This window comes from Parus major, chromosome 2 (genome assembly GCF_001522545.3).
Source record: "Parus major isolate Abel chromosome 2, Parus_major1.1, whole genome shotgun sequence".
Taxonomy (NCBI): domain Eukaryota; kingdom Metazoa; phylum Chordata; class Aves; order Passeriformes; family Paridae; genus Parus; species Parus major.
This window is the reverse complement of record NC_031769.1, coordinates 78,064,772-78,092,672: the sequence shown is the minus strand read 5'-3', so window position 1 is coordinate 78,092,672 and position 27,901 is coordinate 78,064,772. Positions and strand designations below refer to the sequence as shown.

General features: G+C 37.6%; 1 protein-coding gene across 1 annotated transcript in view; it reads right to left on the bottom strand.

The window, feature by feature from the left end:
* The window catches only part of DNAH5 (dynein axonemal heavy chain 5), a 120,059-nt gene extending 107,580 nt beyond the window's left edge, over positions 1 to 12,479 (bottom strand). The window contains exons 1-8 of the mRNA XM_033519319.1: positions 12,216 to 12,479; positions 10,199 to 10,333; positions 8,300 to 8,384; positions 4,210 to 4,373; positions 3,565 to 3,774; positions 2,882 to 3,019; positions 2,101 to 2,277; positions 1,225 to 1,338 (exon numbers count right to left, since the gene is read on the bottom strand). Of these exons, the coding sequence (XP_033375210.1) occupies positions 1,225 to 1,338; positions 2,101 to 2,277; positions 2,882 to 3,019; positions 3,565 to 3,774; positions 4,210 to 4,373; positions 8,300 to 8,384; positions 10,199 to 10,333; positions 12,216 to 12,479 (1,287 nt within the window). The remainder of the gene's footprint in view (positions 1 to 1,224; positions 1,339 to 2,100; positions 2,278 to 2,881; positions 3,020 to 3,564; positions 3,775 to 4,209; positions 4,374 to 8,299; positions 8,385 to 10,198; positions 10,334 to 12,215) is intronic.
* Between the last annotated feature and the right edge of the window lie 15,422 nt (positions 12,480 to 27,901).

Sequence of the window (27,901 nt, the reverse complement as noted above, 5' to 3'; positions counted from 1 at the left end):
TTTTACTAAATACTTTTCTTAAAAGTATCATTTCAAAACTGTAGCAGTCCTGTCTTCAATCCATAAAATTGACCAAATGACAAAATAGACCAGACAAAGATTTTGCAGATAGCTCTTCATCACACCTGAATTTCTAAAGCAATGACAATTTTATTCTGTTGACAAACTCATTCTCAAAATTGTACAGGTAAATATCAGTAAGGGAAAGGCTTTACACTCCATGCCTCTATGGCTTTCATCCCAAGTGCTACACCATGGCAAAAACTAAACATCTCCAAAGTGGGCACCCCTTTCTCCTTGGTGAAAACCTTCATTTGAAGCACAAAGCAAGCCAGCTCAACAGACCCTGCACAGTGCCAGTAGCAAGTTTACTCTGGTTTTATGGGTATCATAACCCAATTACCTTTCAATAGAGAAACTCAAATAGTAGATTTGGAACACTGAAAGAACACACTGTTCTAACATCACCCAGTAAACGGAAACAAACATGGTTGCCCTGAGCACTCTTTGGAAGCAATTTGGCTTTGGAAAAAGTTTCAGAGAGAGAGGAAGCTAGGACAGGTCAAAGTTTTGAGTCTTCATAGCTACCAGTCATATTTCTTTGAGTAGCAAGACACACAAGTTGCAAAACCAGTTTTAATAAAAGCAATTATTTGCCACCTATTTTAGCAGATAATGGGAGAGGGAAACTCCTCCACTCCTGGATTTAGGGTGGCTGGTTTTGTTTACTACCTGTTATGCTTGCGTCATCCTATGCATTCTCATGCTATAATATGAGAAGGTGATTTATAGTTATGTCTTAATATTTACATTACACTATTGATCTTTTCCCAACCCAGGAAGCTGAAAATTGCCCTAAAAATGTTAGTCTAACCATGACCTGGCCACCAACATAAAGACAAAAGATCAAACTTCATCTTTAGCATAGCATTAAGTTTACTCTTCTTTTTTTTTGATCTTAAGGAATTCACTTTCTCCCGTAGCACAGAATCCAGTCTCATCATCAGAACAAAAGCTTTATAGACACTACGGTATGAAAATAACATGTATTTTATTTTGTAGTCAGAAATTCTCATTAAGCCACTTTTACCACAACTGCACAAAATCTCAAACTGGAGTTGCACATGTAAAATTTTCTGTTTCATTTCCAAACCCATCCTATAGAATATATTCATGCTGCTTGTCTCAATAAATTTACGTTGAGAATTTAAAAGTTCTGCTTACAGGATCGCCATTGTATAATGGGTCATAGTATTTTTCCAGAGAATACAGATACTTCACATTATCTTTAGCTTCATTTGCTGCATCTGTGATGCGAATATCCAATGCTCGCCACTTCTAAGAACAGAAAGTTGAAAAAACAAAAGTATGCATTTCAGAAAAAAGTATTTTGACATCATTTTGGTTTGTCATTAGCTTCTAAACACAATTGAAAGCACAGATGTTTTACTTCAGAATTATACTTGTTCTCCCAAGACGAGGTCCTTGTCTTGTTTCAGTAACTTGACTGTGAACATACAGTTGGTTTAGACCACTCAACTAAATAGTCAGTGGTAGTGTGCAGTCAAGATGCTGTAAAATATATGAATTATGGATATATAACTATGTATTTGTTTCACATCTCATTTTGATGAGACAAGATTTTTTTGTTTTATTTACTTAATTTCTGTTGGTGATGGGACTTTAAATTTGTTTTGTCAATGTAAGAAGTCATGGTTCCACAAAAAATTTTGACAGGCACTGTAACAACATAAAAAAGAGGCTTAAAAATGTAAGGATTCATTTTTTTGTCATTAAATATTTTTCATTCAATATTCTGATTTAATAACTATTCCAATATTTTAAATTATTTATTTCTGTTGAGCCATATGATGTACATTATCAGCCTTTAGACTGAGGGGATTCCCAGTCTTTTTCAATAAATTGAACTAGATTTAAACTTTATCTACTCAGTCTAAGGAACAGAGAAGGAAAAAGAAAGCAAAAGGCAAAGATGTTTCAATGTTTTCCCCACCAGCACTATTTCATACATTATCAAAATGAGCTAGGGTATAAACAGCATTTCTAGTCCTTATATTTGTCATAATTTAAAATAAAAACCTTCAGCAGTTTGGATTTAGCAGCAGTGAGTACTCCAAGCACTGCCTTCACATCTGGGCTCTTCAGCTGCTCCATAAGGTAGTTGAATTTTGACAATTTCTTTTTCCAGTAATCAAGCTCTACTCGTGGTCCAAGGTCATCTGCTTCTTTTCTCAGCTGGTCATTTTCTGCAAGAACCTTTTATCATACAGTAATGTGAGTGAGTGATGCTCACAGTTTTTATCTGCAGAGGTACCATGGATTAATTCTACGTTTAACACATTAACCTTGCCTGATAAATTACCTAACTTAGCCTCCACCTCATATAAGCAACTTCATTTTGCTTGGTCCTTTTATTTCCAAGTTAAAGAAGAGAATCTGTTCCTTCTGTTCCAAGAGCACTGTTACAGACAGTTACATTTTCTGCAAATAACCTGCAAAGCATGTTTCAAAGTACAAATGTGACCACTGAGAATAGTGTTCACTCAATTACTGTGTTCTTTTTGTTTTCATTAAATCCACTGGGAACCACTAACTCTTTTGTACTTTAATAACAAGTAATTATCAAAGACAGGGGACTAAAGTTGCCAAACTGTGTATCCTATATTCACTAGCTGATGGAAAAAGCTCTCAGTAATATTCCCACTGAGAAGCAAAAGCACAAATAAAATACCAACAGTACTTTAAAATAAAGAGATTGAACTCATCTAAATTTATAGAAAGGTAGCTATAACACCAACAGGATTAAACTCATCTGCCAAGATAAGATGTTGTCATATTTCATATTTGTCCCATGTATCACCTGTTCAATTTGTTTGGTCCATTCTTTCATGCAAACTTCTATTTTTTCAAGAGCCTCCATGCTGTTAGCAACCATCAAGTAATCAGAAGGTCCTCTTAGAGTTTTCAGGTCATATGTTTCACATTTCTTCAGGCTGACCTAAAACATAAGTTTAAAAATATGAAATGCTGAATGTTCATGATAAATAATCTAGGAACTTTAAAGACTAACTCGTTACCCTACTTCAAGTATCTCACTTCCTATTCCCAGCACAGTCTGAATTAAACTGGTTTGAGCCACAAGTGGAAGAAGTGAATGTTGAGAATTCACCAGCCAGGCAGCTGTGCTTTCATGCCCTTTTCTTCACAAAAGCCAAGTAGAAACAAACCAGTTAAAGAACAGTTTGTCATACATTAATCATTCAACATTTGAGAGTGACTACAGCCACTGGAGAGTCAAGAAGTTAATAGCTCTAAAGAACTGGCCCCAGAACAAACAAGGACAGAAGCACCTACAGAAATACCAAAACTGCAGATCAAAGTATAATAAATTACTGATGACAATAAACAGAAGTGTTGGGTTATTCTCCAGTTTAACAAAAGCAATTTTTATGAGTAATCTAAAACAGCAGTTAATTCAAAAGGTCCAGAGCTAGAGACATTCTACAGCTAGCTCACTTTGTATTTGCCATGTGAACATACTACCTTTTCCAACAGACTTTGCTGAGTTCCTGACAGGAGACTAACAAATGCTTCAAGGGCACGAAGGAAGTCCTGCTTAATACTGGGAACTTGAGGTTCAACCCAGCTATGGTCCATAGTCTGTAAGGCTGGGATGAATATTTCTGATATCAACTGCTCAACACTTTTTAATAAGCCATCTCGACCTATATCCATCATATGAAAATTTACTTCCTGTAAAAGAGACAGGGTCTTTCAAAAAAATGCAAGGGTCTTTCACCAGTAAAAACTTAGTTATATACAATTTACATATAGACTTTCAAAGGTAAAATAACCTTTGTTTTTCTAATGAATTAGCTGGAGTTTTTTTGAAATTTAACACCTTAGTATTTAGGTATTGACTAATTATTCTCTCATTAAAGATTGCCTTAAATTTTCTTCCTTAGCATCCTTTTTTCATATTAATGATATACATCAAGTTGCTGCCACAAGATAATACCTGTACTTCCATTCCCTTCTCTTTTTGTTCTGTTTCATTTAATGCATCTGTGTCCTTTTACTCATTTCTCCATATCAAGAGCTGTCAAATTACATGCTGAGAGCAAATACCCCCGGTAAAAACGAATTTTAAACAAGATTATGTACAGAGATGAGCAGTCTCTGACTTACTTGATAGATATTCTCAGTTGTGATGGGTTTAGAAAAATTAGATCTAATGAAGAAAATGCATACACCAGTTAAAGCAATTTCTTTTCCCTCTGTCACAAATATTTTAAGCTTCTTCTTCTTAGTCAAATGAGAGTTTGTTCCTATTCCTGGAAGACCAAAGTACTCTACAGATTCAAACAAAGAAACAATTAAGATCCATTGATTATTTATTCAAGCAAAATCTTTCTACACAAACAGATCAGTCATTATTTGTGCCACTCATCCTGGTCTCCTGGAGGCACCTTATGGAACTATCCACAGAAAATATGCAGGATTCAGAGTCCTCATGGCACAGTAAGAAATACCTCATCTAGTTTTGCCATTCTTGTATCAAAAGACTTTCATTTCTATTCATTTACTTGTTTTTCTATTCCTTCTAAATAATGGCTCAGACTCAAGGTCCTTTATAGGCTCTATCATGCAGTTGTAGATAATGCCCTCTTGCTTGAAAAAGGAAAATTAAAGAAAAATCAGAAAATGTAGTTATGTATTTTACCTTAGAGGAGCTGTTATCAACTGTCCTTCCCTAAAAACATGTAAACATAAGGAAAGGAAGAAAAAAAAAAAAAAAAAAAGAAAGGGTGCTTCTAGGAGATGGAGAAAGAGGCCACAGCAGATTCTTTGTGGGGTAAGCAAATAAACAAACAAACACCAATAAGGAAGGTATAAGGGGCTTCCTTGTCCTTTCTTCTTCCCCCAACACGAATATATTGCTCCCATGTTCAGGCTACTGGCAACACTTGTAAAGGGTCACTAAGAAGAAGCAGAGTCTTTGTGGGTAAAATATTTTCATATGTTTTTGGTCACAATACGTCTTTGTTACTATCTTTTCAGTATTACCTCAGAGTAAAATTGCATGCCTACACATCTCAGTGAGGCACTAGAACAATAAGATGAAAAAGTAAATTGTTGATACCAGTAGTTAAAGAACAAAATCCAAAAAATGATAGACCCCTCTGCACATTTTCTTCTTTCAGGTCCATGACCATCTGCCCCAGGGATCCTTATTTTGGATCAGGTGGTCACCATAAGTTCCCTCCCCACCCTCCTGTTTGCATCATCTTTCCCTCTCCCCTTTTTCACCACAGCTCTGAAGAAGTCTCCTTTTCATATACCTCAGAAGTACAACAAGGACTCTGTCACCAGCAAAACACCTGACTCTGTAGATGGTGTAATGCATAAAATATGATTTATTGCATGCTAATAAACTTGCACTGTCTTTGTATTGCAGTAATGACTTGGTTTTGCATGGTTCTTGGTAGTGAGGGGGGCCACAGAAGGTGGCTTCTGTGAAAAGCTGCTGGAAGCTTCCAGCATGTCCAGCAGAGCCAATCCTTGATGGACATGCTGCTGGACAAGGCTTGGCCAATTAGAGATGCTGGTAATGCCTTTGAGATAACATATTTGAGAGGAAAATCAAAACAAACTTTTGATTTATATCTAGCCAGAGAGAAGGAGGAGGTGAGAACATGGGGTGGTGACCATCCTGGAGTGGGTGAATGCCTGGAGGAGGCTGTGGTCCCATGGGAAACCCAGTGGAGAGAGGCGTCCCTTGCTTCCAGGCTGGAGCATCCTGTTCTTGGGGGACTGCACCCTGTGGAAGTGCACCCACACTTCAGCAGTTTTGGGAAGATTGTGTGCCCATGGGAGGGACTCATGTTATAGCAGTTTTGGTATGGGTGCTGCTCATGGGATTGGAACCACACTGGAGAATTTAATGGAGAACTGTCTCCTGTGGGGAGGACCCCGGGGTCTCAGAGGGGAAGGACTCCTCTCCCAGAGCAGTGGAAGAAAACCTCAGGTGATGAACTGACCAGAACCTGTCTCCCAGCACTATCAGTGGGAAGCAGGGAGGGGTTGGGGGAAGAAACGCTGTTTTTAAAGGCTTATTTTACTTTTCATTATCCTGCTCTGATTCAGCTAGTAATAAATTCACTTAGTAAGTCGAGCCTGTTTTGCCCTTGGAGTGTTTCTTCCAGTCCTTATCTCAATTAATGAAACCTTCAACAAATTTTCTCTCCTCTGTCCAGCTGAAGCAGGGGAGGGCAAGTGAGCAGCTTTCATGGGTGCCTAGAATCTGGCCATGGTCAAAGTGCCACAAGTTATTACAGAGACAAGACCAGGAAAAGTTGAGTTTTCCCACAATCTGTGGAGGTGAAGTAGGTAGTATAACCTGCAGTCTCTTTAGAAAATATGGAATCTTACTGAAAAGGACACTAGAAGTTTTTAAAATTCACATGAATAGTGAATAGTGCCAGTTCAAAACACTGACAGAAATCAAACTTTTAAATGCCAGCTTAAGACTCTGAAGTAGATCTACTTGAACTCACAGATGCAGTCTCCTGCTCTGCAGAGACACAATATTTCTTGTATGCTCCCTTCATGGGATCATCTTCTGCCCTCACAGAGGTGTTGGTTGGTCCATATCAAGGTCAGAAAATCAGCTTGTGTATGAGGTGGCCATAGTAAGTGCCCTTGCCAATAGGGTGTATGTAGTGCCACAAAAATTCGCTTAGTTTTTCCAATTGGTAGCCACCACAACAACTGAGATTTTTGTTTTGACAGCCTGTGAACCACAGCCCTAAACAACTAACACAGATAATTATTTTACAAACTCTGCTCCACCCACAAAGAAAAATGTATAGTGGAAGTTTTACTGTCTGATAGTATTACACTTACAGCTGTGGGCAAAGCCAGTCTCCAGCCCATTCACTTAATCCCCACTGTCTTCTCCATCACTACTTTTTTTTTTTCTTTTGTTTTTCTTTTTTTCTTCCTGTTTTTGATGTCCTAGTTTTGCTTACAGTGCACACCTTGCTGTGAATTCATTTGGGTTACGCTTGTGTATTTTTTTCCTACTGCTTTCCATATTGCTTACATTTAGCACCACACCCCAAAAGGTTACCAAAATCATACCATACTGTAGTGTGATCTGATTGGTTTGCAGGTGGGCATGGGCAACTCTCATTAGATTCCTAGGCTTTGACCCTTGCCTCACACTCTCTTTATCATAGTTTCACCACTTCATCTCAGACATGTTAAAACTTGCTCATCAGATTTCTAAATTAGTGGTTGGGTTTGTGTTTTCATTTAATGTATTTCTATGTGCATTGAAACTTTTTGTATTAAACTTGCTTATATCATATTAAATAGTCTTTTCATCCCTTTCAGATATATACACAGATAGTTACACTGAAGAAAGCACATACATACATATATACTGAAAATGCACAAAATATAAATCCGTATTTGTACATTCATCTAGGTATAGGTTTACCTATGTATAAACACATTTATACAGCTATATATACATATGTTTACACGGCTGTTCATGTACATCCAGGGCAACCAAGTAGGGTGAACTCCCACCAACCAGTCACAGGCTCTGAGAGGTCACAGAGCACCTGGCTAGTCCCAACAGCAGTAGCACTGGAGGCATGGAGAGAGAAGCCATGGGCAAAAGGAGGATGTCCTTGTCACAGGGGTCTTCAGCTACCTCCAGGGTAAGGGAGAAGGAGGTTCCCCCAGAAGTGAGGAACAGGGGAGCACTCGATAAAGGAGTATGTGCAGAAGGGTCTTATGGGGTAACACCCCTTCTACTCATAACGTGGGCCTCATGAAGGCCTTTGTCATGTAACAGCCTAGATAACCACCATCTAACCACCTAAACAGATGGTCATGCGCCAAGAAATGTGGATGGCTTCTAGGGCTAACAGGTGGTGTGATTGAAGGGGAGGAGCAAGGGCATCTGTCACTGCTTACCTTGTGTGAACCTCACTTTTTAATTACCAAAAACTAATTCCCAAAGGCAAGAGATGCTGAGTTCACGAGGAAGTACTTTGCTGCTTCATAGTAGCAATATGTAGAAGTGCACTAATAAGCTTCAGTAATTTCACCAATCCTCATTTCATGAGCAAGGATCAATACCTTGGTATGACCAAGCCTGACTTGCTTTAAGTTCTGGTTTATAAGAACTTGACTATTTTCTTTTTCCTTGCACATATGTTCAGCACAACTATAACATGTTGCAGGAAAATAGAAGTTGCTTTACCTGTATCCATTACCTCCACATCTTGATAGTAGAACATCAGATGACGAAGACCTCCAGGAGCGAGGAATCTGTTAATGCGTTCTATCTGTTTGAAATCATGTTGAGATCATAATATGTCAATGATTTGATTCATATCACAGCAACAGAGGAAGCCTTTGCTTATATACTTATTTATAAGCATCAGGACAATTTCACAGTTCTTCATCAATTCAAGGCTGCCATCAAGCATCACTGAAGCATGTATTGGTAGTGCAGTCCAAAAACCTCAGGTACAGGCAATACAGGCTGAGGAAGAAACTGAGTTGCCTTATGCTGATATGCTGTTCCATCTCTCAGCATAGAGAGATGGAACTCAAGCCTGGCCTCATCCATTATTTTTCTAGATCTGAGTCACTCTTCTATGTAGTCCCTAACTACATAGCTATCTTTAGCAGAAAAGGCACCTTCAAATTCATCTTCAGAAACATTAGGTGGTACCATTTGTGCTTTCTAGTGCAGAAAAAAGGCTAAAAGATCACCAGAAGCCTGAAGAAAGCCACAATTACCCCTCTTCCATTAACAACAAGCCTCAGTTACACCAAGATAACGAACTGCTATTCCAGAAAATCTTGGCTGAGCCCTCCAAGATAAGGTCAAAACAGCTATTACACTTTTCTCTTTTCCAGTATAGAGACTGCCAACCTTTTCCTGATCTGACATCTATTCTCAGGCAGTATAGTTCACCAGAAAACCCATTTAGAGATAGCATGCACAAAGGCTGAAACAAATTCTGCTTTTTAATGTGCATGACAGTGTTCTACACTGTACATTTGCTATCTCATGAAGTCACAGAAATATTGGGACCTCTGGGAGGTCCTGAGGCCAACTTCCTGTGTCACCAACAGCAGGTCAGAACATCTTGACCTTTTCCTAGGCTGTCTCACAAACCCCAAGGACAGAAGTTCCACAACTGACTTGAAGTAACCTATTCGCATGCTGCATTACCCTCCTGGTGAAGAAGGGTCTCTTGGTGGCCATTTTGCAAGATGTGGTTTTATCTTTGGAGTTATCATCTACACCCACTGAGAATAGTTCAGCTCTGTCATCTTTGCAACCACTCTTCAAGCAGCCGCAGGCTACTATTTGACTGCCACTCAACCTCTTCTTCTCCCTCCTCTCATACTTCATGTGCCCTGTGTGTCCTTCTCTTTCTTACTGGTCTTCCACTGGACTTTCTTCAGTTTCTCAACAATATTATTCCCTGAAATGGGAATGCATAAATTGAAGGCATGCAGATAGAAAGATAAAAGCAAACCATAAAAACCCAAACGTGGCCATGTTTACTTTAGTGTCAGGAAGTAAAAGATCTACTTCGTCTACCTAGGTTTTTTTAAAAAGCGAAATTTTTCAATGTCTCAATATATGAATTTGTATTAGCCCTCATGTAATCACAGTCAGATCATATAGGCCATTCTATTTTGTCAAGTAGTTTCTAAGTATTTTAATTTGCTAAACTAGATTGCAATGTAGTCTCACAAACGTTGCTGGCAGCCTGACAGAAACAGCAACATGCAACCTGCTGTGGATGGGACTCTTGAACCTTTGTGCGCTACATACTCAAGGACTGGGAGACTTCACACTGTAGTTTCACTATGAAATATAGTCACAGGTTTTAGCATATTATTTATAACCACTGGAAAAGGGAAATTCTAATCAATTTAAAAATCAATATAATTACAATAGGTCCTGGAATTCAGAACACTTTTGTTCAAATTAATTTAAAATGCTGAAAAATATTTTTCGAGGAGAAGACTTGAGTAATCTCAAGGGTGAAGCTTGAAAACGATCTCACCAAGAATATAATGGTAATATTAGTTCCAAAGTATGCTATGAGCTTCACTTTCAAATTCATCAGATTACCTGGCTACCATCAAGAATAGCATCTTCTACTTCTGCTTTGTCCAAATTCACACAAGAGGCAACAATATCCAGTAAGTATTCATGCCTGCCATCCAGATGAGCACGTTTAGCCTCCCTCTCTTCCTTGAGCTTTTGCTGTTATAAAATACAAAGCGGACAATGAAAAATTCACAATCTAATTTGAAGACAAAAATAAAGAAAGCTTTAAAATTTATTTTTAAAAGTAAAGGCTATTACGTTCTTCCACACTTGTCATTTATGTTTTTATGGTGCTCAAATAAAAATTTTAGAAGCAGACTTCGTTATAATTTTACAGTTTGTTTCTGGTGTTCTATTTTCAGATTTATCACAACATTCTTATCATAAATAACATTGTACAGAAAGCTAATTTGTTGAAAGGCTTTGTGGGGGGAAAAAATAAAAGGTATTTTATATCTACAGCTTCATTTTTCTGCAAGTTACCTTCAGCACCCTAAGTCCTTCATCTCAGCTTTTCATTCTAATCACGTATGACCATCAAGTCAAGACGGGATTCTGACTGATCTTTGTTATTCATGGAAGATATTGTAAGCGTTCTCTAATAAAGACAGATGCTGCTGGAGGAAGCTAGGGTTTTATACATTATCTCTTTAATATAATGAGAAGTAAAACAAACCACAAGCCTCAAGGTACACAAGTGTTTACAAATGTGCTTAACTATAGCTATTATACCATTCTTCAAGCAGTAAGCCTACTCTTCTAATTAAATTGAAATCCCATATGTAACACACCTCATTACATTACAGACAAAATAGCCTTCTGGAATAGTTACTGGTATTATTGTACTTGTGGGTTACAAGATTCAATATAATCTCATTTTCAAAAGAAATTTAGAATTATGTTTCATTGGGGGTAAATTCAATTCTTATTTCCTTAGTGCGTAGGAGAAATCTAGTAACTTTATAAAGTATGCATAAGTGATTTATCCACAAGTTTTTGCAGAGCCAAAAGGACCTGTATAATATACCTTATATCCTTATGTAAATATCTTTCCTACTTTCTGAAGGAATTTTCAAATACCTGGTAAACTTGTAGCTACTACCATGCCTTCATAAATGCTGAATGCATTTGAAATATTTTCCCATATGAAAGACAAGCATACAAATCCTATTCTTTACACAGGTATGTCTGATGAACACAGTAGCAGATTAATTCATACATGTACTTTATGCTATTTTACCTCTCTCATACCCTAACATGGTCTCCAGTTTCCTGAAAGTTAAATGTCATTACAGGATTGGCTTTTCCTATGTTTTTAAACATAGAAATTTTCCTTTTTGTTAGACATGCAAAAAGCAAATATTTTGTCTGAATCAGCTTCATTCACGCAACAGGATAACAAAAAAAATCTTCAAAACTATTGTTCCAGTAACTTGAACACATCTATGTTCATGATATGGTATGATAGGGCATATTTAAAAACAAAAATTAAAAAAATATAAAAATGCAACCAATACTCTACCAATTAGTTTCTATTTAATACAGAAAGAAGCCTTTTGTTTTACCTAAACTACAGAGAGACTACTTTAGTACTCTGCTTCTGTTTCCAACATAAAGCTCCAGATACATTGGAGATACAAAACTACATCTTACACTGGTTTTCAAGTCACCAGCTCCACCTATACAGATGCTCTTGTCATGTTCATAATCTCCATTTCTACAAGTTTCTATTTATGTAGACTGAAATCATGAACATCTTCTCAAACTGAGAAATCATGCCCTGATGTTTGTTTCTGGTTTTTAAAACTTTTTTCATTAATTGCTGTGTCTCAAGCCCTATAACAAATACAAGCTGTTGTGCATGGCTGTTCTTACTGCACTGGGCAATATTTGATGTCTAAGTCCAGTACCAAGAATAGTCATTAAGATATCACAAAACTTTAAAAGTCATTAAATTACTTAATGAACTATACCTAGAGGAACAGGAAACTATTAACTGATAAAGTGTGGGAACTGAATTAGCTGGAATGGATAATACCTTTGACCAGAAGAGATGGAGGGAATAAACCTGAAGCCTTGGGAGGTGGGGTGCTTGGGGGATACTGATGGAGTCATTCCATGACAGGTCATATTCCTGGTCTGTGTTTGTGATTGGACCCCTGCCCTCGGATACCCCTTTACACTGTGAAGTGTTCCAGGCCCCCGGGTCTTTGGAACAAGCCCCTTGGACCATGCAGTCCCAGTGAACATTAAATTCTATCTTTGGGCACTCCATCATGCCTGTCCCGATCTGTTCTGCCATGCTCGACCCGGCTGAGCTGGGAAACAGAGGTCTCAGAACCCCACTGCAACAATAAAGCTATAATGTTATGAAGATTAAGGCTTTGATATGTCATCACTGGAAGACATTTGCATTGATATGTTGGATGCTTCTATTACTAATGCAAGTTCCACACATTTTTTCCTGATAGTTGCTGCAATGCAGTTCAAGAACACTCAATATAATTCAAGCTATTATGCTTCTATATTTTGATGAGTTATCATTTCTAAAAACTTCCTCCCCAAATGAAGCTGGGGAGGAAATGAGTTGCTCAATCACAAACTCACACATTAATTGTTGCAGCCATTAGAAAATACTTCTGCCTCACTTTTAGGATTAGGTTGTACCCAGAAAAGGACACCTAACTTCAGGGCTTTCAATAGCAAGTCACTAATTTATGTATTTAGAAACACTTAGGGGCTACACTGAAAACTGTCTTCCAGTCTAACTTTGGAGCTTCCATTTGAATACTACTAAAATAATGAATTTTTAAGACAGTCTTTACTTAGAATTAGGAATATCACAGAATTAATCACAAGAAAATGCTGAGGTTCCTACCTCTCATTCTTCCCTTTCCCCTTTAGCTACCCTCACATCCCACTTCAAATCAGCATTGTAGTCATGGCCTAAGAGTTTTTGTACTTTTATATTCTGCAGTATTTACTACAGAAGTACATAGGCCTAAACAGAATCTCTACAAAAAATTTAGTTAAGAATAGGCAGCTCTGTGTAATTCAGAATTTCATAGAACACTGAAATACTAAGATTTGAAGATGGAAGGATTCTGAAACACACACACTATCGTTTATGCAGGTAAGACAGAAATCGCTGTTACATGCAGTAACACCCACATGCAAATCCTGAAAAGTATCAGCAGAAACTCTGATCAAGGTCATACATGAAAGCCTCTTCCTAATGTCCCATAATGTAGAAGGATGCAGTATTTATAAGAGATAAACAGTCTCACTTAGATATCTGGAAGGGTTTTTCAAGTTTTTTATGGTACTGCTTCAGCTCAGTTTTTCATGTAAAGAACAGCCCTGGTAACATGGCTGAGTTTAGTTTTGGGTTTCTTTTACCACTCTTGGTTATGAAGGTAAGAAAGGTCATATGACACAGATGACCACAACAGATGAAGGTCCAAAGCTAAACTAATTAAATGAAAGGTCCTTTTCTGCTGATTAGTCCAGTTATAACTCATAGCTTCCTTTATGTTACATAAAACCTTAAAATTTCTAATACCTAAATACCAATAATTTGGCACAGGAAACTAATTTCAGTAGACATCTTCTCCTGAAGCAAGAAAAGGGAGAGATTCCTAAACCTATTTTTCACATACTTAAACCCATAAAAATCTCACCATCAGTCTGAAGAAATAATTGGAGATTAAATTAAAAAAATTTAAAAGCTTCCTAGCTTCTACAAAAGTATATATATATATATATATATATATATATATATATAAGCAGCAGGTACTAAAAGAGCACAAGTCAAAGATTCCTGGAGTTCTTTTTTTGAAACGACAGGCTCAGAAACCAGCTATGGACTATTGCCGCTTCTCCATTACAGACTGTAGCTGCTGATGCAGACACCCTGAACAGAGTTAGCAAGAATGTTGTTTAGTATGCAAGTACACAAGATAAAACTTGTTCTGAACACTTTATCCAGCAAATGACACATTTTTTTGTCAGAACATTGTGCATCACTGAATTTAAACATGCTGAAATCAAAGTCTTATGGATGAGAAAGACTTTACAGAGAAGTTCAATAGTGAAAGAGTCAAAAAGTAAGAATGTTTTCTTGCTAATTTACTGTCTTATCCAAAATTATTTAACCAGCATGGAATTCCTTTGTCTCTCCTTGAAGCTCATGAATTTCCCTTCAAAAGTAAACTGCAAACCATTTTCCACATTTTCAAGCACACTGAGTTTTCAAGTTTCAATGTTTTTACTTCCTCATTCCAAAAAAATACAAACCCTAAAGAATTAGGGCAGTTCCCTTAGCTAACTCTTAAATCTTAAAAATCCAAGCTCTGCACATGTGCTATCACATTGCATTAACTCAAGAACAGTTTGCTTAAATAACCAGCTTTTAAAATAAGTCTAAGTATCTTAATGACTTCTGTATTCTATTGTAGTTTCTCAATGCTAAGTATTGCCTTCAAAATTCTATTCCCATCCTAGAAGTATGGGGAAAGTGAAGCTACATTTCTATTTTCCTTCATGGCAGAGTCAACTCCTGTTTTGTTGCCACACCTAACATCAAACTCTTTAGTGTACTAATACAGCATTTGTGAAAATATACTATTACCAGACCATTGTAACAATCTGGGCAAGATACAAGTACCACTAGCCAAATGCATAAACACCTCCCAGTGCAAATTTGCCTTTCAAAGCAAATCGTGCAACAAACATCATTCACTTACACCTATTTTAAAACATACATTTTTATTTTTCTATGCCCTCTCCACCAATACACACTTTCTTATTCAAATAATATAATTATTAGTCTAAACCTATTTCAAAATTCAGTTTTCCTTACCTTAATCACTCTGCCAATGCTCTGTTTCCAAAGTTGCTTTCTTCCAGCTCTAAACATTGTACTATTCAATATAAGGACCAAGCACTGTTTTTCAGGAACAAGCCCTAACCCATGAGGAAAGCTTCTACATTCATCATTTTGTACTCCCCACCAGCCTCTTGTTTGCACTTGTTTCTTTCCTTTCAGTAAGAATGCCAAAATAACTCTGGAAAATAGAGTAAGGAACTAAAAAAACCCAGCACCTATTAACCTTATCTCTGTACTTAAAATTCAGTGCTAGCGTGCATACAAATTGCTGGAAAATTAAATTGCACTATCACAGCAACAGAAGGTCTCTAGCCACCAGAATTTATTGCCTATAGATTAGGCCTTGAAAGCTACTGCTACCAACCACGGGTTGTTGCGGTGATACTGTTTACATACAAACACGGCTGGATACAATTCATCCTGCTCAAGGGCACCATAACTATTTGCAGAAGTCAATTTTCTAAGTGCTTCTCTGATTTGTGTTTAGCCTTCTGAAGCAATCCTTGTGTCAACAGGTATCTTTGTTTCCTTGTCACAGGTGACTGTTTAAATATACAGCAACAGTCAAGCAACTTTCAAATATCTTTTACCTACAGACTTGTAAATTGCTGAGTTTTCTATTCATGTTTTTTATACAAGTATGTTCAGTCACACTTATTTTTCAGTTGTACAATGGTTGTTTAATACAGAATTTTCTTTTCAGCAAGAAATGTTGGGTTTTTTTCATCCTAAAGGAGCCTTAATTTGTTTCCACTTCAGTGACTGCATATGTCCTCTGGAAAATACCAAGAAAAACAATCTAATTATCCAGTATTAGTAACAAGAAAACAGACATTTTACAGATATTTCTGGCTTAAAATGTCCCTAAATATTTCTGCTTCCACTCATATCAATGTGAGTAATGTCTAAAAGCACTTGACAACCTTAGCATTGACAAAAATCATGAGTAAAAACCATTTTCCCTGCATTATCTTCATTTTCTACCACCTACTGCAGTCAAATCTAGTTGTGCATATATATTTGAAAGAGAAAGACTGAAAAATTGCACTTAGGGTAAAAGTAAACATCCATAGATTTCTCTGAACCCTTTACAGAGTTATCATTTAAAATTAAACATGCTATTAAATATTACATATAAAGTTAATTCCTGTGGATATATTCAAACCACTGAGGAATTAATTATTTACATTCTGTTGGAAGGAGTTCAGAGGAGAGGCACTAAGTTGATCACAGGACTGAAGCAGCTCTCTTGTAAAGACAGGCTGGGAGGGTCAGAGCTGTTCTGCCTGGACAAGAGCAGGCACTGGGGAGACCATTTCCTAAAGGGGGCCTGAAAGAAGGCTGGAGGGAGTTTTCACAAGGGCATAGTAGCAATAGGACAAGGGGGAATGGCCTTAAGCTGGAGGACAGCCGGGTCTTCACTGTGAGGCTGGTGAGGCACTGGCACAGGTTGACCAGGGAAGTTGTGGATGCCCCAGTCCTGGCTGGATGGGGCTCTGAACAATTTGGTCTAGTGGAAAATGTCCCTGCCCATGGCAGAGGGGTTGCAACCAGCTGATCTTTGAGGTTCCTGCCAACCAAAACCATTCTATGATTCTATACTTCTTTGTGTGGTGTATGATTCCTAAAGTAAAAGCTCAGCCCAAAAGGCTTAACTTCGCCATGCAACAATAAAATTAAAAAAAAAAAAAAATAAGGAGAAAAAACCCCTTTATTTAAATCTCCTGAAAAACAGCTAGAAATCATGTATCTTTTTTTCCTAAAACGCTATAAAGTCATAGAAAATAACTTACAGAATCACAAAATTATGAAAATTTTTTAAAATCTCCAAAAGTCATCTAAACCAGTCTTTTGCTCAGAGCAGGTCCAATTAGAGTGGGCTGTTGAGAGATGTTTGCAGATTGAATATCTCTTGGGATGGAAATTCTGCAACCTCTGGGACTATATAACTATGCCAAACATAACTTGACCATCCAGTATAAAGACTGCTCCCATCTAGCTGAAATCGACCACATTCCAGTTTGTGTATGTTGGCTCTTATTGCCGCACATCTTAATGAAGCATTAATGAAGAGTTCAGCTCTGTTCTCTCTCTACCCTCTCATTAGACAATTATAGGCTGCAATAAGATCTTCCCTTAGCCTTTTCCTCCTGTGGCTAAATGAGCAAAGTTCTCTCAGTATCCACCACCGCTGCTTCCCGTTTGTCTACATAGCCATCCTTCTCACCACAGACAGGAATCAGGCTGATCATGAAGAATACGACACTGGCAAATCTCTGATGGCCACTCTCAGTCAGCTTCTTGGTGCTCCACGTGCCATGAAATGGCTTCCAGAACAGTTTTCCCCACATTACCAGGTGCAGCTGATTGCTGTGTCATTCCCAGGATCCTCCCTTTTCTCTTCATTGAAGAGAACACAGTCTTAAGCTGCACCAGGGAGGTTTAGGTTGGCCATTAGGAAGAACTTCTTCACAGAAAGGGTGACTAGACATTGGAAGGAGCTGCTCATGGAGGTGATGGAGTCACTGGCCCTGAAGGGACAGACATAAGAAAGACTGGGCATGACACTTAGTGTCATGATCTAGTCAACACGGTGGTGTTCAGTCATAGGTTGGACTTGATGATCTCAAAGGTCTTTTCCAACACAATTGATTCTGTGACAGGTGTAATATTTGTCTTTTTCCTGTTATGAGGAACTTCCCCAGATCATCATGGCCTTTTGAAGAGAGATGGGCCTCAAAATTACGGTGGTTTCCATTCTCAGAACCCTCAGGCGTATCTTATCTGCTCCCATGGACTTCTGTACAACCAATTGGTTTAAGTGCTCCCTAACACTATCTTTGGATACCACGGATAATTCCACATTTTTGTTCACTATGCAAGGAGGACAGAAGATCTAAAAGGGCCTAAGGGCAAAGCCAGCTCATGGAAACTGATTTTAAAAGTCAGTGAAAACTTCAGCCTTCCCATGTCCCCCATTCCCTTGAGCAGTGGACCTACATTTTCTTGTGCTGTCAGTGTACTTAAAAACAATAGTGTCATTTCCCTTTTCCCTCCTCACAAGTTTGAACTCCAGCTGAGCTTCTTAACTCTATCTCTGAACTCAGGCATTGTGTCCATAACCTTCCTGGGTGGCCCACCCCTGATTCTACCTCATCCCAAACTTCTACAAAGGCTTGCATGTTTGAATCAATACCCTCTGTGATCATCCATGCTGGCCTCCTACAAGGTCTCTTCTCTCTTCTGCACATTGAATGGCCTGTCTGTGTGTGCCAATGATGTTATACTAGCAGGTCACAAAGTTTTCTTCAGCCCTGCTTCCCACTAGGGAAGTCCTTCATGGGCTCCTGACAAGAGCATTCCCTGAATAAGTAAACAATCTGATGTTCTAAAGTCTAAGGTCCTTTCAGGGTTTTAAGTTCCACAAACTCACGATCTCTGCAGTTAAATCTTTTCTCAACTTCCCCATCTTCAACTAGTTTCATTATTTGCAAATGGCAAGCCTAACAGAGCATCTCCATTGTCTCATTTATCATTTGCAAAAAGAAAAAGTCTTCAAACTCCAGAAATCTCAGTAACTCTCAGAAATTTAAGTAAATTGGAATGTGACATTTTTAGAATTAAAATGACTGACAATCATGACAAGGATTAATCTAACCCATAAAGGGAATCCATATATGTGTTGATATCAAAAAATCACAAATCATTACCTTACACAGGAACTCTCCTTGCAGCTGTAATATATCCTCAGAACTCTTGAGGCAGGCTGCATTTACAGTACTAGATTATACACTGATATTGGTTAGAGTCATTCAAAGATCATTGATGTTTATGGAATTCAGCCTCCTGTGATCTTCCATCTCATTAAGTTATAAAAAAATAATGAAGTGGCTGAGACAGTGCTTAACTGCCATCATCAGGTCACTGCTGTCCTCAGGTCAAAAGTCAGACTTCCAGCAAAGCCAGTTTAGCATAACATTAATGCAACCAACCCAGAAGGCCAAGAAGCAATCTTTTGGTCAATAATTATGCATCAGACTCTTACAACCTCTACCTTTTCTTTGGTTTATAAGCCACAAAAGCAAATAATGCTCAATAAACATTTATGGATGCTAAATGCAAAAAGTAAGCAGGGAACAGAGCCTGTGTGAAACTAAGTCACACAGGCTTCTCTGTCTGGCCTGAGAAAGCATGAGAAAGAATCCAAAAGAATCCAAACAGTCCTTGATGAAAGAGAAGTCTTAGCAGGTGTTTAGGAAGCAGTCCAGGGGTGATGTTCCACTTAACCAATGTGGTGGATGTGTTGCTTTAATGATCAAGGAGTGTTTTACCTCTCAGACCTTCTTGAACATGTGTATAAAAGAAGATTAAGAATAATAAACTTTGCTCTCTTGGACAATGCAGCCAAGGGAGTCAGGGTCGTGCTCATGGCCGTTCCTAATATAGTGCGACAAACATTAATGAACAATAAAGCCTTATATATAGTTAAGCTGATTTTGGCTTAAACTACTATTAAATACTGCTCTAGGAATTTGTTTTACATCCACTAGAACATTAGCTTAGATAGTGCTTGTGAACAGGTCAAATAATCCAGGATTTTTTTCAGATTTTTAGCCAGAACTATTCTTGCTGAGGCAGAGCTTAAAGGACTCCTTGTTCTACCCCAGTACCAGATTTGACTTATATAAGCATTTTTATAATTTGGGGAAAAAAATGTTTTCTTTCAGATTTTAACCAACTTTTAAAAAGCCTCCTCTTTCATCTTTATTTTATTGGTGATCCATCATCAGATCTGTAATTTGAAGACTAGATTTCCTCCCCAGATGCTTCAGGAGTGCAAGATCCATGGTGAGGTTGGATTATTTTTAATAATTTATTTTTTACATTAATGAGGAGATGTAATCTTGTATTATAATTGAAAATTCTAAGAATTATTTTAGTCTGTCATATGTCTTGACTAGCCTTGGCTCTGCTCAGCACTCAGCATAGCATTAATTTTGGTAATTAATTATGGTAAATTTACCTTGTAAATTACCGCTGTGCAGATGAGTAAAACCATGAAACACACAATCAACTCTGTCAGAGAAACACTTTTCTAACTAAAATTTTGAGTTGTCATACTATTTTATGAATTATGAGAATTTATTTCACAATGTCAAAAGACTTTGTAATTTTCCAGTATCAAAATTAGTAAATGGAGTAACATCAGGCTGGAGAGCAGTCACTAGTGGGGTTCTGCAGGGCTCCATTGCCATAATGTGATGGGAAGAGGAACAGCAGACACTGCTCTCTTCTCTGTGATGACAGTCGACAAGACCCAAGGGAATGGCCTGAGGCTGAGTAAGAGAAAGATTAGGCTGGATATCAGGAGAAGGTTTTTCACCCAGAGGGTGACTAAACACTGCAACAGGCTCCCCAGGGCAGTGGTCACAGCACCAGCCTGACAGAGCTCAAGAAGTGTTTGGACAACATTCTCAGGCACATGGTGCAACTCCTGAGGTGTTCTCAGTCGGGCCAGGAGCTGGATTCGATTATCCTGATGGGTCCCTTCCAACTCAGTATATTCTATGATTTTTTTTATTAGTGTTACATTGCACAGTTTTGGCAACGAGGGTTCTTTTACCGTGGGCAATTAGGAGTAGTAGATAGTAGTTAGCTACCATCTAGTGGTTAAAAGCTGGAAGTGTACATAACTTTCACGTTTTTTCACAAAATAGTCTATATAAAATTTGGTAATTGAAGTATTTTTTACAGAGATGATCACTTACAAATCACAGATGAAAATCTACATTGAATATAATTGGAGGAACTTAAAGAAAAGGATATTCTACTCTGCTGCATCCTCTTGATACAGCTACAATGCAAATAACCAGAGCTAAACGTAGACATTACCTCGAGCTGCTTTCAAAGCCAAATAACACTGAGGTTTTAGTCTCTTGAAGGCAAGGATTTTTAATTGATTTTCTGAGAAAAATTAAAACTTCAGCATATTTAATCATGTCCTGCAGTAATAAGCACATGGATCACTTGTCATTCTAAAAAATACTTTTTGTCTCAAAATATCTAAGTCTACAATTTGTCGGCCACGTAATATCTTCAGCTCAAAGATACTAAAAAACAAAAAGAAAATAAAAAAAAAGGAGAGAGAAAAAAAAAGATATCATAGCTAAAAATTACACTTCTTGCTTGATGAGAAAACAGATATGAATAAGACATTAACCTTTTATGTCACTTTAACCTTTTATGTTGCTATTCAACAAGGATTTTATGTGAAAGACAGTACTGCTTAAAGAACAAACGTAGGAAGTCCTAGTGTAATTCCCTGTTCTGCTTTAGGCAAAACATTTGTTCTCCAGGCTATGCTTGCCTGTTTGACCCACTGCTAATAAAATAAAATTTAAAGGTTAATAATTAATACAGTTGACAGATAAATAATTAACCTTCTGTTTATCAGGACAAACAGGATGTCTGGGTCTTATCAAATGAAAAGACATTATTGTGAGGACAGAAAATTGCCATTCAGGTAACAATGAAAGTGATAGATTTTCCATTTTAAGGAACTACAAAACCTCACACCTTCTCTGCCCTTTCCTATTGTGAATTATGTGGACATTGTGCCCATCAACTTAGCCAGCACAAGGACCAAAGGCAAAAATACAAGATCTTCAAGCATCCCTGGCACTGCTCAAATATTCTAATATCCCTAGCAATACAGACTAAAGAGAATGATAATTCTCACTATGCAACTGAAGACCAGGAAAGAAACAAGGTCCAGATTCACTGGAAGACGAGAACACTGATGAAATTAAAGGAATGGAAGAAGCAACTTAGGTAGACTTTGGTAAGTTTGGTAAGTTAGGTAAGCTTTTGAATAAAAGCTACAAATTTACAAATACAATTTACAAAATGATTAAATATTGGGGGTGGGGGGGTGGGGGGGGGGGGGGGGGGGGGGTTAAACCTATCCTGAGGACATGTAATCAGGCCCTAAAGATAATTTGTTCTCAGAATGCATATTGACTTGCGTGAAGCACAGGGAGCTAATGACATGATAAAGCAGGGGGTTCCACCTGTCACACTGCAAGCCATAGCAAAAGGCTGGACAGTAAAAGGCTGTCCTTTAGAACAAGGTGGGAGAAAACAGAAAACTAAAACAAGTATATAACTGCTTTTACCTAAGCAGGAAAAGTCCAAGGAACAAAGTTGGGGATTCTGGGATACTATCTGCAAACAAAGAAATGTCTGTAACAACAGCACTAGAAACAGAACAGCATAAGGAGGGTATCCATTGGTACCTTGTGCTAATTTACCACATAGGAAATGTGGAAAAGTGCACACTGGTTTAAAAGAATTCAAACAAGTTAGTGAGTCAACCAGAGCCCAACAGCAAAAAGTTTCAGTCACAAAGAAGATAGACACAGCATATGGTATTACTGTCTGCCTAATTAGCCTGGAAGTATTGACTGTGACATGCTGACAGTGACAAGGGACGGCCCCATGACAGGGAACAGAATCAGCAAGTAACTTCAGCTGTATTCATATACACCTGGGAAATACCATTTCAGATTGCAATGCCGATACTAATTTTTTTAGACACTGGTAATAGAAAGTTCATAATTCAAAAATACATGAGGTCTCAGTACCTAAAAAGGTACAAAATCAGGTTCAAAATATAAATGTTCAAATAAAATACAAAATTTAACAACATCACAGCTGTAGGAGGTTGGTCTCTGGGGACCAGAGAACCTGTCTGGTGACAGGATGGGTTGTGGTGATGCATCCCCACACTCCACCCAGGCCACGCAACAACCTGAGTGATGCTCATTGATGGTATTAACACATCATGAGAAAGAGAAAGAATAAGACTTTGCTGTAGAGGGAAAGCCAGTTCCTTCCCTAAGAAGGAACCACAACACAGTACAACATAAGTGCAGGAAAGAGTGGCAAGATGTGGGCCTGAACTATAACATGGAATTAAGACACCAATGACCCCTGAAGCCCTCCAATGTCTTTCCAGAAAGGCCTGCACATGATAAATAATTTACACAGAAACAGAGAAATCTGTCCATAAAAAGGTACTTTCCCAAGCCTGAACAGTGACCCCCCAGAACCCTGGCTGTCTCAATGGCTAGACTGACGCAACTAGATCAATGCTATCTGTTGGATCAATGCTGGAACCAGAAGTGATGCTCACTTTCTCTCTTTTTCACTGTTCCTGTATTTCTTTAATTCATCTCTCACTCTTTAATTTTTCCTGGTTTTCCTCTTTTTTTTCCTTTACTTCCTCTTCTTTTTTTAATTAATCTCTCCCTCTTTCACTTCTTCCCTCCTTTCCACTCCACTCTTTTATCCAAACCCCTTTTGGGTGTTTAAATACTAGGTCAGAGACTTACACACCAATTTCCATGCCAAGTATGTAATTTACTAAAAAAAACTTTCTAATTGTTTGCAGACATTTTTACTTTTTTTTTTGTCCTTTTGACCAAAGAGCATTTACAAAATTTAGGTGCTTCCTTCCCCTTAAGGGGGGAATCACCCCAACAGCACTAACAAACTTTAGAAAAGCCAATGCATCTTCAAACTGGGGAACCATTAAAAGTAAGAAGATAGAAATAACCAGTCAAAATAATTAAATCTTTGCAGAAAATATGCAAGCTATTTAAAAACACCATACTGAAAAGAGTGCAATTGCACAGCTTCTACAATTGAAAAACTTGAGAAAAAGCACAAGCCAGTCTGCACAGCAAAGAAGTAGAGCAAAAGCCAGCAGGCATCCTCCGAAAAGCTGTAACGACAATGACATAGAAAAAATCCAGATAAATTAAAACCTGGCAGCCTAGACAAAGATGCGGTAAGGCAAGGTAAAGCAGACAGAATAATAGCTAATAAGAAATACAAAGTGCTGATAATGAGGTCCCTTCTAAGGTATACCACAATAATAGGAAACTTCCCACAATATCTTCAAAAAAACATGGCATGGCAAGACTTGGGAGTGCTGGTGGATGAGAGGCTGGACATGACCCAGCAATGCACACTTGCAGCCCAGAAAGCCAAATGTGTCCTGGGCTGCATCCAAAGGAGTGTGGCCAACAGGGGAAGGAGGGGATTCTGTCCCCCTACTCTGCTTTGTTGAGACCCCACCTGCAGTGCTGTAGGAAAGGAAAGATATGGACCTGTTGGAGTCTTTCCAGAGGAGGGCCAACAATATTATTAGAGGGATGAAGCACCTGTCCTAAGGTGAAAGGCTGAGAAAATTGTGTTTGGTCAGCCTGGAAAAGAAAATGCTTTGGGGTGACTTAATTGTGGCCTTCCAGTATCTGAAGGGAGTTCACAAGAAAGACAAAGAGGGACTTTTTATAAGAGCATGTAGTGACAGGACAAGGGGAAATAGAGTCAAACTGAAAGAAGGTAGGCTTATATTAGATATTAGGGAGAAAATCTGTACTGTGAAGAGGGTGAGACAGCAGAACAGATTGCCCAAAGAGGCTATTAGTGCCCCATCCCTGGAGGTGTCCAAGGCCAGGCTGGATGGGTCTTTGAGCAACCTAGTCTACTGGATGGTGTCCCTGCCCATGGCAGGGAGGTTGGAACTAGATGTTCTTTAAGATCCCTTCCAATCCAAAACATTCTATGATTCTATAAGAAATCAATAAAAGGGTACTAAATTTGTATATATTTTTGCTGCAGAATTAACTGTTTTCTTCACAGAAACCTCCCATTAAGAAGGCAATATATTAGGGCCAGATGATGACTTTATAAGCTTAAATTAAAAAAAAAAAAAAACCAACTATTTTGTTTTGAGGTTTTTTTAAATGAATAGAAAGTAATGCCTCAGATAGCTAGATGCCCAAAAATTGCAAAGGAACCCAAATACAAAAGAGTGAAAGTTCTTAATGTGATGTGCACTCTGCATCAGTATCAGAGGATGGGGCACTGGCTAATAAAATAAATGTACACCTTCAGGGCCAGTTGAAAGAGGATGAGGAAGTCTTGGTAGGTAAAGTGACAAGGCATTATATTAAAGCATATAATTAAGAGGCTGCTCAAGTTATTTAATTTCCAAAGGAAAACTCAGAAAGATTTTTATGAAAGGGAGAAACACTCATCATGAACTGCTGAGGTTCACTAAGGAGGTTAATAAGCATCACTGTAAAGAAGATTGAGCTACATTATATGGATTGGGAAATAAAGCTTCCAAAAAGATCAATTGTCAAGTGCTTTTAGGAAAAGCATAAAGGAAATGACCTTCAAAGATAGAGACTTGATTAAATGTTGGAATGGAGAGGACAGGAAAAAAAATAATTATAATAATTAATAATTAGATCTTACAGCAACAGTTTTAAGGTATAAGTGGGGCGCTCCAGGGGTCTGCACAGTCAAGTGAAAAAGGAAAAGCTACAAGAATGACATCTGCAGACAAAACTACGTTATTCAAGGAAATAAGGAGGAACACAAAGAATTACAGAAACTTCCAAGACTGAGTAACTATGATGTGTTAAAATGGCAAATGAAAATTCAGTGTAAGCAAATGGGAAAATAACAAATTTAAATCTAAATTCACATCAAAATTATGGTCTCTGAATTCATCATTACTTCCATGAAGCCTATTTCTATCTTTGTGAGCAAATGATTAACATACAGAAATTAGTAAAATCCTAATTTTAAGGGATCATGATCACTACTAGTTAAAATTTCCCCCATTCATTAAGCTTAAGAAAAATGCACAGTCTAAAAAATGTAAAAGATTACTGGAGACAAGTTTTTAACAACATTTTTATTTTAGGCATATTAGATAATGAAATAGAAATTTGTGAAAAATGCAAGTTCTTTGAATTTATAAATATTTTATATGACTATAAAAGTCAAAAAAATATTTGTATTTATTCTAGATCAGCATAGGAAGCTGGGGAAACTGGTTATTTATGTTATTAATCACTTTCTAAGGTAGTAAATACCTTTCCAGATATTAACTACTTTCTACAAGCTGTTTTCTTATCATTCTAAGTGAAGGCAGTGATGTTTGTAGTTGTTCATATTTTCTGTTTTACTGCCCTTTATTTACTTTATCTGGAAGGCGGTTCAGCAGCACAAGTCTTAAAGACATGACTGATTTTTTCTGATATGCAAACCAAATAAGATAAGTAAACCAATAACTAGAAGCTTGGTTGTACCTGGGATGTTTCTGGGTAGCTTAGCACTAATAACAAAATGTCCATTTGGATAATTTGTTTTCCATGTAATACCAAAAAAAAAAAAAAAATTGTCCATTAAAAGCTCACATTTTTGTCTGGCTATCAATAGCTATCAGACAAGGCCTTTGATTCAGGCCCTGCATGTTGTTCCATGTCCCAAAACTTGCTTAGTTGCTGGCACCAAAAGAACACCTGCATCCACACAGAAACAACTAAATATTGAATCTTTTTTTCCCCTTTAGTAATATTAACGTTTGAGGGGATCGATTGCTGTGTGCTGAATTGAGGCTTTTTCACCACACTTGTTTACAGTTTTTTAGAATTGTTCAGACAAAGCTGAACTAAACTGCTCTTCAGATTTTTAAATCTCCATTCACAGGTGCACTGAGCTCACAGGAGTAACTCCTCTGACCTACAGGTCACAAGAAAAGCACTTCTTATGCTCCAGAGACAGAAGCCAGCTCTGCAGCTGAGACATGATGTACTCATACTAAGTAAGTTATAGAATCATTTTTGGTGGAAAAAACTTGAAGATACAGTCCGGTTATAAAAGTTTGACCACATAGCAAGCAGGATGTAAATAACTTGTGCGCTACATATCTATGCGATTACAGATTTTAATATAAAGGTATTTCCATTATACTGTATCACTCTGTCATGCACAACATATTGATTAAAACAGTTCAGTAGTTACGATGAGCTTGTTGGGGTTTTTTCATGTAACTTAGAAGCTATTTAAACCTCCCGCTGGCCTTTGGATCATTCCTACCAATCTTAGTTTGAGCCTACCAGTCCATCTTTGAAAAGAGCTAGATGCTCTAGCTAAAAATAGGAGTTGCATGGCGCTTCTTCCAGAGTAACTTGGGAAGAGATATTTCTTCAGCTGTGCTACTCGCTCATACAAGAAGTCTTCAGTTTGAAAACATTGCAGCTAAAATGTCTTTCTTGTTTTCTTTCTCTCCTCTAATTTACTAATACATACACAACTCACAACTAAAGGAAATTCAATCCTTCCACATATATATTTCAAAATGATGGGGGAAGTGTTTTTATTTTGTAAGGTTATGGCGTTTTGCCTTAATATTACAATATTTGCATTAATATTTACTTCCAAGTAGTCTTTAAGAATGCTTTACTCATTTTTCAATCTATTGGTCTTATTTACCACTCAAAAAGGTTCCATTTAAATGCAACTTTTACCTACTCATTTCCTTAAAATTTAAGTTTGATAAAAATTTAATTAAACAGAGCTACAGCAACTAAATATATTTAATTTATGCTACCCAATTCTTTGACTACTAACAAAAAAACACCCACTTGGCAATTTTTATTAGTAGCAGCTATGGCATGAAAAACATAGTTCTTGTCAACCAGCCAATGTAGTAGTGTTGGCTATCATACTGGCTCTTTTTTTCTGGAGAAATAAAAATGTAATAAGCACAGGCCGTAGGTTTCAATTTCTTTTCTGGACTGTAATTCTTTTTTCTCCTCTCTTCTTTGTAAAATTTCGTCTTTCATTCTTTCTGAAACCAATCATCCTCTAACAAGGCACTTCTCTATATTCTAAGCATTTAGAGACTTATTATTCATTATTCATTGATTAACCTAAGATTTAGATTACTACCTTTACTGAACCTCTGGAGG